Raw genomic sequence first — 12,500 nt, 5'->3', positions numbered from 1 at the left:
ACGAGACATTTCTTATACACATTTGTTACTTGGATTCATTTAATTATGTGCTTTACGAACAATGTTTTTTTGGGCAGATGACGTCACGCCTTCGCCCCCAACACCTTATGCTCTTTTCGCCCTCCTGTGAAGCGCACCCCAGTTTGGGAACCACTGATATTATATAATCAAGATTTTATTCATATTATCCTTTTCCTGTCCCAGCTCTAGGAACACACACACACACACACACACACACACGCAAATGGGCGAGCCTCTTGATGTGTAGCCCCTGTTCACCTAGCAGCAAGTAGGTGCGGGATGTAACCCGAGGGGTTGTGACCTTGTTGCCCCGGTGTGTGGTGTGTCAGTGGTCTCAGTCCTACCCAAAGATCGGTCACTATGAGCTCTGAGCTCTTTCCGTAGGGGAAAGGCTGGCTGGGTGATCAGCAGACGACCGTAGTTGAATCACACACACACACACACACACACACTGTTACCAATAACCGGGATAAAAGCAAGCTCATCTTAAGTACTACTGTCCCCCTCAACATGCACCTGCTGGGAGCATATATCATGTATATCAGGGTGCCCACAAAAAACACTACCACCAGAAGTAGCAGTAGCCTCGAGGATTTAGAAGTAAGTAGACACCGAAGCCATAGTATGTATGCGAGTCCTCTTGTGCTGAGTTAGCTTTTGTCTTACACACACACACTCACACACACACACACACACTTGGAGCATGCCACATATGTTTCGCTTTCACTCATTACACTGTTCATGTTTAAAGCAGCTTTCAGGCATATATATATATATATATATATATATATATATATATATATATATATATATATATATATATATATATATATATATATATATATATATATACAAGAAGTAATGATCAATATAATTTCGTAATGCGTTTATTGAATTACTCTGCACGGTAACGGCTGCAAAGTTACCGCATTTCCTTGGAACAGTGAGGGAGTCCATAACTTTATCAGTTATATATAGCCACCCCATGGTACCAGCCATCCACTTTGCTCGGCTTACAATCAACGACCAACCGCAGTGGCGCTGCGTTCCACTAGCATGAACGTAAAATATGACACGTGGCTCATTAAATACCGAAAAAAGGCAAAAGTAAAGTTAGGTGGTGTGTATGAGAAGCAAAGAAAATATCGGTGCAACCTTACATTTTTCGTCGCCTGTCAGTCGTCTCCAAATGTGTTTCAGAAGTTTATCTTTGTTGCTTGAATTATCAGTTTATTATAGTCCTGTCTGCAGCCCTTGGTGACACCTGTGAAGCAGACGTATGTGTAAAGATTACCGGCATGTATATGGACATGAAGAGGGAGATGAAGTCATGAACCCTTCCCTCCAGGAACATCTAAAGGCGCCATCACACGCACTTCTCCCGTCCAGCCACTGCTGTCAACATTTATAGGAATAGCAACACCTACTTTTCATGTTTTCTTTATTGAAATATAGAAAACCATAAATTCCTGGAATAATGCTTACATACTACTTACTGGAAAATATATGAGGTACCAATGTCAATAATAGTCTCCATTGATTAACTGCATTATTATTATTATTATTATTATTATTATTTCTACTACTACTACTACTACTACTACTACTACTACTACTACTACTACTACTACTATTACTACTACTACTACTTTTACTACTACCACTACTACTACTACTACTACTACTACTACTTCTACTACTACTACTACTACTACTACTACTACTACTACTACTAATAATAATAATAATAATAATAATAATAATAATAATAATAATAATAAATTTACATAAACCTAAGAAAGACTCTCTCTCTCTCTCTCTCTCTCTCTCTCTCTCTCTCTCTCTCTCTCTCTCTCTACACACACACACACACACACACACACACACACACACACAGAGAATGTTCTCTGAACTAAATCTCTAAGTTTAACTGTGCGCAGTTAGTCGCTAGTTTGCGTAAAATAATATCACTGTATGGACTGATATTTGCAGCCTTTAGAGAATTCAAGGTCGCAAATATGTTAATGATTAATCTTACACGAAAAGTAACAAATGTATGTTCTTGCTTGCAAGAAATTTGTTTTAAAACTTCATTTGTCATGGATAGCGTGGCATGTGAAAACAGCATCGACACTCATTGTTAGGTGGGAAGCAGTCATGTTGATACTTGGAACTTGAAACCTCAGAAGTTTTGTAGCGGCGCCATATGACTGCGATGTCGCGGCGCCATAACCTAAATCGATCAATCAATCAATTAAACCTAAGAAATCTAGAGGGAAGACATCAAGGGCATTTTCCTCGTGTTCCGCATCCAGCTTATTCAACCTTGCCATTTCCAAAGTGGCGCGCAGCCGCGTGGATGACCTCATGCCATCTCTCCCTTGCTTTGTGTCAGTTTTGTCAGTGTTGCCAGACAAAATTTTCTCCTTAGATTCTTAATTATCGCAAGGTGAATTTTGATTGCTAGACCAGACACTTGTTGCTCTGGTTCTTAATTTTTATTAAGATATTATAAACGGCCGAAGATAACAACAAATAGGCAGTGAGGAGAGTGACTTTCAGGTAGTAAATACTTCTGTATACGATAATTACTTAAATAGGTAGATAAATAAATATTGATAAAAAAAAAAAAATTGGTAAACTGCAGTCGATCTTGTATAGATAAATTTGTTGCAATTACATATTCTGTAAAACAAAAACAAAACAAAAAACAAAAAATACAAGTTGAATGAAATTAACAGTAGTTGTAGTTGAAGCAGTGCGTGGAACATGTCTTTGAAACAGTTAATTTTCTTCGCCTTTATTTACGTGCTGGGTCGTCTTCCACACCTACCAGTGAGTTGCGAAATATTTTCATCCATCTGTTCTTTTTCATTTTTTTTTTTTTTTCTGTCGTGCATATGGTAAAAAAAAAAAAAAAATGTTGGTCTGAGGTGGGAGGGGACGGCAGCTGGCTGGGGTTTTTTACATAACTGGCGCCACTGCGACTGCCAGCTGATCGCCAGTTGAAGACACACCGGCTTTGGAGGTGTACGTGGCCGCTGCCCTTCCTTGGACCCGTATACTTGCCTTACCTGTCAACATGTCTCTCTTGATAGACTCCCTCATTACAATCTGCAATGTGTCAACGATAGGCCTGTGTGGCTTCGCGAAGATTCCTCAGATTATTGCCATTATAAAGGCGAGATCAACAAAGGGGCTGAGTTTGACGAGTTTGATGTTGGAGCTGACGAGGTGAGTGATGCTTGGTAATAGTGTGAGGTGGTGTTTAATGTCATGTTATTGTTTCGTGGTGAACGTAACTGTTTGATGTGGTGAATGTGTTGCGTTGCTATTATGACAGACGAGGTTGGTGTCTGTCTAGCTTGTGGTGCCTGTTTCTGGTGGATTATTCGTGCGCCTTTTGCATGTTGCTTTGTTGTTTGTTATTTTTTTTTAAGTTAGTTTCTTCAGGTTCTTCGTGTTCTGTAAATATAAAACCTTCTCTATTTAGCATATGTTCCTTTAACTATATTTTCTTTTTGTGGAAGCTGGTAGGTAGTTTTAGAGAAGGATTGAACACATTTTGTCTCCATTAATGTTATGAACATCTGGAGCAGTGGTTCCCAGACTTTTTCTGGTGTTTACCCACTTTTTATACATGATCTTTGTCCACGGCCACTGCCAAACAACCCATGAATACAGTGACCGTCAACAGTCCTACATTCATTAAGTCCACTTAAAAACCACTCAAGCAAATCCTGTATTTTAATTATTCCATTTGTTATCTTTTCTTTTGTTAAGTATTAATAAAGAAATTTGTAATTTGCCTTTGCTGAATCTCATATGATTATTGAAGTGGTACTAAAGAAGTAATATAATGCACATAAAAAATGTCCCTATTTAGAGTAATTAAGAAAATGGCATTATTGGAAAAAAAACTGCTTCAACAATATACTAACAAGAAACAAAATAAAACAAAAATTAAATTGCCTTAAAAGTGCATTAATCCCATGCCAGATAATCTGATCTTTGAATCTGACAAATCTGATGACTATCATTCTGAAGTGAAATGCTATCATAGTGAGTCATAATTAAGTGCCATAACCATGGCTTTCAGTGGCCACACACCCACCTCCTCCCAGACTATTTGCTTCTGAACATTGATGTCAGGTTCATGTTTCCTCCACTTGAATCCCCATTCCACTCAGTGTGATGGGTGATGTTGTGGATTATCTATCAACAAGCTTCTTGATTCATGGTTTTGTTTCACTTGAAACACACCATAGGTCAGTGCTTCACTCTAAGTCTTGCAATATTTTGTTTTAATGGGGAATAGTTGAAAGAATACAGACTCAAAGGAATAAATTGATGAAAATGGTAAGAAGTGCCTAAAAGCAATTTGTATGCATAGTCTAGCCATTTGTATTGAACCTGTGAGTTCCCTCCACTGGCTGCATGCCTGTTAAACTCCTTTGGATTTATATATACATATCCTCAGGTTATGCCTGCCTACATTCTGCTACATGGGCCCCCAGTTTGGGAACCATTGATCTAGAGATTTAAAAAGATTTTAATATTTGGCAACAAATTTTTTGAGGCTGGTAATGTTATGTGTAGGTTTCTGAAAATTTGGTATTTCAGTCACTAGGGCATATCTAATTCTATCTTCCCTGCCATAGGTATCCTTTAGTAGTTGAATAGCACATTCAAATGTAGATGCCTCAAGTTTAAACCCTGATATTAACTGTGCTGCCTCCCCCTCTAATTGACCTTTAAGGTAGGTGAGTTTTTGAATACCCGTTAGGTCTTTATTTTGATGAGTGGAACATTCATACATGTCCCAAACTTTTAATACCTGGTCATGTTGCCATTCAAAGAAAGTAAATTTAGCTTGGACAGTTAAAATCCTATTTCCTTGTTTTCTTGTTTCAGGATTTCTTGTGTGACTTCTAGTTTGGTGGGATTTCATTAATTCCATCTTCATGTAATATATCCATCATTGGCTCTTGTAAATTAGCCTGATCTAAAACTTCATATATTTTCTCATCGTTGATGTTAATTTTAGATAGTATTTTTAATAGTTGTGTACCTAGCTTTTAGTTCACACATGCCAGTTGTGGGAATGAACGTTTTTAGATCCTTGCTGAAGGCAGTGATGCCTCCTATTTGTTTTGGCTTTTTTAAATTTACCATTTTTAAGTTTTATGGGTTGGCAACATGAGTCAAGGGACTGAATTCTCAGAGCCAAATAAACAATTATTATGGTGTGAAGCACCAAAACCACCACACCGTTGCCAAACATACCTTAGTTGGAATTATTTGGAAAGACTCCACTCCCCAGCCAGTTCTACAGTCCCATCAAGTAGGATTTTGTTGTTGACTTCAATTAGGTGGATGCCATGGGCCTGAGGTAGCTGTCCACCCCAATAGGGCTGAGTCAGGATATTGAAGCCAAGAACATTTTATGTACGAGTAACTACCGGTTGACTCAGTTTTTCATAGCCTTGTATTATTCTAAGGTTAATCCTTTGGGGTTATAAAGGGTGAGGCCTGAGGATGAGAGTGTTGCTGCTGGTTCTTCTTCAATCTTGAGGGCCAAAACCTCAATAGTTTTCACTGATTCCTGGGGTTCGGTACCACCAGTGATATCGTTTCCTCCTGTGAGGAGGAGTGTGAATCCCAGCTTGCTTACCCTGAGTTTTTCCCAAGCTTGGGTATGGTGTATGTCACTCACCTTGCTGCTGCTCACCACATACTTGTGGAATATAAATGATTGGTGAAAGAGTTGGAAGAATGGGAACAGAAGGGTGACGTAGCTGTAGCCAAAGATGGCCGTGTTTTAGTATGTTGTATATTCAGCAGGGGGTGGGTTAAGCTCATAACTGACACTGCTGCCTTTTGTGCTGCTGAGAAAGTAGGTTGGTTTTAGTGTGGCCTTTGCCATTTTCTGCAGAGTACTCTAGCAACATGGGAAAACTCGTTTTAGAGGCACATACAGCGGGCACAAGTCAAGGTACTAGCGAGGATGCAATTCAAAGGACTCATTTGAGTATTTGGCATCAGCATGTATTATGCCAAACCCAGGTTATAAATGTGAATTTACATTGTGAAGGCCAGACAGATGGTCTGGTTAAGTACCTAGCAGTACACGGGCCTGAGACTAATTAGAGTACTGAGCTGGAATGTCTGCATGAAGTGGAGAGTAAGCTCAGCTGGAGCAGTTGGTGGCTGAGCAGGAGTGTAATCCTTGAGTGTAGCCGAGGAACTGACTGGCTATCTTCGGTGTGTGCCTATAAACACTCAGGTCGAGAGTTCGGATCCTGCTCAACTCTGGACCCTTACTAATTAACCCACTCCTTAAGGTGGGTTCATAAATTGTAATTGATAATACCCATCCCCATTTTATCATTGTTTTGCTGGAATATGCTATTTCCAACAGCATTATTTTTAACCATGGATTCTGTCCTGCTGGGATGTAACACAGGATTGTTGAGTGCTTACAAATAAGTTTTTGTAGTAGTGGTTTAAAACAAACCTACAGGACAGTTGGTTATTAGAAAATCACATAGCACTCTTCAATTAAACTTCTTATGCTCATTTTGAGGCATATAAAGAGAACTGCAGAATTTCACTGAGGTGTCACACTTGTTGTCTGCATTTTGTGTATTTCATTGCATTGTACACAAAATTTCCACATGTATCATGATAACATGACAGCTCAAGTCTTTTGAAACACGGACACAGCTGTTATAGCATTCATACAGTGAGTTGTGACAAATCAGTTATAACTACATTTTGTATATGTTTGGAAATCCTGTCTTTTATTCTCTCTCTCTCTCTCTCTCTCTCTCTCTCTCTCTCTCTCTCTCTCTCTCTCTCTCTCTCTCTCTCTCTCTCTCTCTCTCTCTCTCTCTCTCTCTCTCTCTCTCTCTCTCTCTCTCTCTCTCTCTCTCTCTCTCTCTCTCTCTCCAATATTTGCACTGTACATCTATGAGTGTTGAATTCTGAGATATACTTTGCCATGTATTGGACTTCTTACAACCTCAAATTTCAGCAGTGAGCATAAAAGTATGTTTAGAATTAAACTGATCCAATCTCTTTTGGAACTCTCCTATTTCCTGTTTTGAGCAGACCATTCTCCAGTTTCCTTTTTAGTCATGATTGTCTGCTGTATCCATGCCAGTTTAATTTCTGTAAAAAAAATGTTTTTGTATTAAATATCAACAAACTTTATGTAACATTGTGATATAACAAACTTTTAACAATTATGATCTTTGTGTTGAAAGTTCATGTAGCATGTTGCCTGTATAGAAGAGTAGTTTTGTATGATTTTGAGTGATATAGTGTTCCTTTTACAGTAGTATACTGTTGTTACTCTTAGTTTCTGTATCCCATAATAGATTTAGTGAATTGTGTTGTATTTTGTATATTTCTGGTTATCAGGCAACTTTTGATTCTTTCAGTGGCTGATACAAGAGCTTAGGCTTGATGTACCATCAGACTGTAGATACAATGATTACAGCACCACAACAATGATGAGTATAGTGCATGGCCAAGCTGATCTGCTGCCCAAAAAAGTGTGTGTGTGTGTGTGTGTGTGTGTGTGTGTTTTAGTATATGTATAGGATTTGAAAAACCTTCAGGGCTGTGGAGTTGATAACCAAAACACCTGACTCCATCTCTGACCCCTAGGTATAATAATCCCCCAGAAACACACAAAACACTCAAAAACACATCAAAAATACCCAAGAACTTCAGAAAATCACCCCAAAACCATAATTTTAAAAAAGGCACAGGCATACACACACACACACACACACACACACACACACACACACACACACACACACACACACACACACACACACACACACACACACACACACTACAGGGCTGTGGAGTCAGAGTTGGAATTGGGACATTTTTACCAACTCCAACTCCGACTCCAGCAACATCAAACTCCTTCCAATTCTGACTCTTACTCCACAGCCCTTTTTAGCTTTTCTTGTTCTGCTTCAATATTTGCCTTTGTGAAACTTTGTTTTAAACATTTATGTGTTTTGTTTCCATCTCTGCCTCCAATCTCTTCTAAATTTACACACACACACACACACACACACACACACACACACACACACACACACACACACACACACACACACACACACACACACACACACACACACACACACACACACACACACACACACACACACTGTGGTGGAATGTGAAAGACTGAAGACAGTCAGCTAAAGGAGATAAGTTGAGTTAAAGAGCTATTGATGTATGCACTAGGTATTTAATACACACAATTGTATAGTTATAAATCATATATAGTAATCAAGTCTGTAAATCCACCATCAAGTCTTGGACATTCCTCAACAACAAATACCACTGATAACAGGCAGCCAATCTGCCTGTTATAACTTTTGTTTACACTAATTACCAAATTGATGGAAATTCATTACATACCTCAAAAGCAAAGTTTACTTATGAGATATCAACGTGGTTTTGTTACTTTACATGAAGATAAAGACTGCTATTTATGTTAGTGATGTATGAACAGATGTTTAGGTATCATTCTTGATATATAATGTATTTTTGGTATTGTGACATGTTCCTTGATGAAGTCATGAGCCCAAACACGTTCCTCCCATTGCTTATCCCATCCTAGATACACCACTGACCAATTGTGGCCATTGTGTCATGGTGGAGGTGGGATAGTTTATCTCTTGAGAAAGGGTACATATGATTGCTTTCTCATTTGATCTTTCCAGCACATAAAGCTTAGATGTCTTTAGTAGCAATGGAAGATGCACCACATATCAGGTTAACTAATGACATTGACAAGTCCTTATTATGTGGAATAGGACTGGTTCAAGTGGTGCAGAAAGCAGCTCTTATGGCAAACTAAAAGTGTATTGAAAAGTTAAGAGAGTTATTTTATTGTCATATAATGAGAGAGCTTTCCATCTTTATGGATATGTCTATTAAATGTGTTGAAAGTGTTGTAATACTTGAGAGAGAGAGAGAGAGAGAGAGAGAGAGAGAGAGAGAGAGAGAGAGAGAGCAATTTCAAGTGCAAAATGTGAATTTGCAGAAATAAGTAAAGATCTCTGTTGTGCTGAGGAAACAGGGATCATAGTAGATCATCTTTGCCTAGAGATACAGTCTTGGGGTAGTTATGTGGTCTTAGGGCATGGTAGTGTGTTAATATGAAACATATATATATGGTGCAATAGCATGATTATTTTGATTGTAAGTCTGAAAGCTTAATGCAGGAATTCTCTGCTTCCTTATACATAGTAGTTGACAGTTTCCAATGTGCAAACAGCACTCTGGTATTATTATCAAGACAAGGAGAGAAAGTCTTCCCAGATTAGAGTCAGGGCATGAGTCACATGGTGCTAAGTACTGAACTTCCTGGTGGATCATCTCCAGTAGCAGTGATTTGTAGGGTACATAGTACTTTTCTGTGTAAACAATTGAAATTTTTGTGATTTCATGAGTTTTCAGAACAAAGACTCAAAGCCCATGAGGTACTCAAGTAGAGTACATTGTATACAGCCTTTAGACAATTATAAAACCAAATAGTACAACAGCAGAAGATTATGTAAAGCTGTGTTGTGTGAGAAGCTGAATGTAAAGTTTGTCATTCATAAGTTGAAAACTAGAGGGAGTAGTCACCAGCCAAAATAATAATTAATCTTGAGGAGGTTCATACAGTGGCAGAGACTGGTGTGAACTTGCCCAGCTGTGTCCTCCCTGAACATCCCCTTGTGTGTCTCAACACAAGAGTGTAGTCACAGCTTGACCTCTTAAGACAACTCCACACACTTCATTGCATGCACCGTACACACCTGCAACTTTCACTCTGAATTTGGAATTAAAAATGGCATCATATAATATTGTCTTGGAGTCCCCATCTGGGGAGGAAACCAAAAATGCCCCAAGATTGGATTATTCTTTTGTTATCAACCCAATTTGTGTCGCACCTCCGTTCAGCTCTACATTAGTTTTTGCTACATGCATGTCCTTGGATAAGATTCATCATCTTTTCCTTGCTAAAACACAGGTGTCCTATTTTCTCTATCCTTACCTTCAATCCAAAGCTAGATGTCACATCTTCATTTGCAACAATTTTGTTTTCATGCCCACACTTTTGATCGTTCTGAATTTTCTACCAACTGGTTTAGACTTAAGAGTCACAGTGAGATTGAATTCAACTGTGTTGTATAACTCCCCCTAGCAAGCTAACTTTATTCCTAAAAAGGATAACAGGTGTAACATTTCAAGCTTTCTACTTTTGCTTTGATTGCCTATCTTTCTAAAGTTTATAATTATCCTCAGTAGGAAGATTTTTAAACATCTATCACTACACAATCTTATATCTGATTGCTAGTATGGGTTCCATCATGGCCACTCTACTGGTGGTCTTCTGGCTTTTCCTTACTGAATCTTGGTTATCCTCTTTTAGGAATTTTAGTGAAACTCTCATTGCCTTAGACATAGCAAAAGCACCTGATGAATTCTGGCTCAAAACTTTGATTTCCAAACTACTCTCCTACAGCTTCTATCCTCTTTATAACTTCATGTCAAGTTTCCTCAATGGCTGTCTTATTGGTGCCCTTGTTAGATGGTAACTGTTCCTCTGCCAAGATTGTTGACACTTCCTTAGAGTTCTGTCTTGTCACCCACTTTCATTATTCATCACTGATTCTAAACCAAACTCTGCTCTATCCACTTCAATGCTGATGAAAGTATCCTGCACTTTACATCTTTTCTCAAATGTTCAACCCTTAAGAAAGTGAATTCATGCAGGGAAGCCACAGAATGTCTGACATCATCTTTCTATAATTTCTGACTGAAGGAGAGCAAACTCAGGTGTTGTTCAGTACCTCAAAAACAATTTCTCCATCTGTCCATCTATCCTTGCTTCTTCACTGATACTCAGCTAACTACACTGAACATCTTTAGTCTGTCCTTTTCTAAAAATCTGAACTGAAGACTTAAGATCTTGTCTTGCAAAAATAACCTATATGAAGTTGCATGTTCTGAGCCACTTCTGCCAGTTTTCTTACCACCCCTCCCATTAACTTTATAATGGGGCCATACATGCCCATGTATGGAAGACATTTCACATGTATATATTTGGGGCTGTCTCGGGTACTGCTCTCTAGAACAGGGTGGAATCAAAAGCATTTTGTCTCATCAGTTCTCTCCTCCAACTGACTGCCTGCAACCTCCCTCTCTTTGCTGCATCTCATGATATCTTCTTTTGCAGCTTTCATGCTAAATTGCTCTTCTCACATTGCTAATTGGATGTCTCCCCTATCCTACTGCTTCACTGTACAAGAACTTCTACTTTCTCTCATTTCTGTTCTGTCCATCTCTTTCATGCAAGAACTAACCAGTATTCTCAATCTTTCACCTCATTTACTGGTAAACTTTGGAACTCTTTACATGTTTGTGTATTTCTTCATTTGTGTGACAAACTCCTTGTAGAGGCAGGTTTCAAGACGTATCACAATGCTTTCAAACCATCCATTTTAGGACGAGTGGACTTTTTTTCATCAGTTTTGTTGCCCTTGCCCAAGACCCCCTTTTATATAAACTTCCTGTTTCCAAAATGCAAGTTGTGTAAACTCGGAAACCTCTGTACATGTATCTATATTTGTGTCCAGTTTCTGTATAGGTTACAAGTGTAATCTACACTTGTCTGTGGATTCTAAATAGGTTACAGCTGGAAAATGTTCCTGCGTCCAATTTGTATGCAGTTTACACCCAGAATTTATAAGCAGGTTGCAGTTGGAATCTCATAGTCTGTCTTCCAAATAGGTTACTGTTAGAATATTATCATTCACACATTGTCTTTTTTCTCTTTTTCAGTTATACCATCATGCTGAGTTACAACATTTACTCAGGATACTCCTTCAGCTCCTACTTTGAATATCCTTTGATGGTTACTCAAGATGTGGTAATGCTAGTGGTGTTCCTTTTATTCACTGGCCGCCTCTCCCCAACTTTACTCGTACCAGGTGCTGCTGGTGCTTACTTTGCATACTCTATAGCTTCTGGGAGCCTTCCTCATGCTCTCATCACTACTCTTGTGGTAAGTGCCTGTTTGAAATTTTACATGTAGCAGAAGTTGGTGTATCTATAGCATAACAACTTTATGGATCAAGGTTTGTACTTATAAAGAAGTGAGCATATTTTTCATCATTAAAGAGGACACTTGTGGTCACATGCATTTATAACTTACAAATAAGTGTTTGAAGGTTGATGCTTTCCATGTAACTTTTGATATTATTGTCATAGAAAGAAAGGTCATAGAAAAATATTGGATTCGTTGGTAAATAAGACTGGCCAATAGTATTGACATCATAATGTTATAACATTTATTGACATGTGCATTATCAGGCAAATAATTCCACCTATCAAATTCCTAATTCTTTCTCGTCTTGTGAGAGTTTTTAATATTTTGTATTTCATTAGTT

The 12,500-nt window shown here is 38.5% G+C and overlaps 1 protein-coding gene across 2 annotated transcripts in view; it reads left to right on the top strand.

The window, feature by feature from the left end:
* The first annotated feature begins 2,993 nt into the window (after positions 1–2,993).
* The window catches only part of LOC135103843 (solute carrier family 66 member 3-like), an 18,511-nt gene continuing 9,004 nt past the window's right edge, over positions 2,994–12,500 (top strand). The window contains exons 1-2 of one of the 2 annotated variants that reach the window (XM_064010687.1): positions 2,994–3,255; positions 11,893–12,115. In XM_064010687.1, coding sequence (XP_063866757.1) covers positions 3,104–3,255; positions 11,893–12,115 — 375 coding nt within the window. In that variant the 5' untranslated portion in view covers positions 2,994–3,103. Of the gene's footprint in view, positions 3,256–7,462; positions 7,581–11,892; positions 12,116–12,500 lie in introns of those variants that run through there. The other variant, XM_064010688.1, reaches the window with a different exon arrangement.

The sequence above is a fragment of the Scylla paramamosain genome, chromosome 9 (assembly GCF_035594125.1).
Source record: "Scylla paramamosain isolate STU-SP2022 chromosome 9, ASM3559412v1, whole genome shotgun sequence".
In the NCBI taxonomy this organism is placed as follows: Eukaryota; Metazoa; Arthropoda; class Malacostraca; order Decapoda; family Portunidae; genus Scylla; species Scylla paramamosain.
Note: the sequence above shows the minus strand (reverse complement) of the source record. Positions and strands in the feature narration are given on the sequence as shown.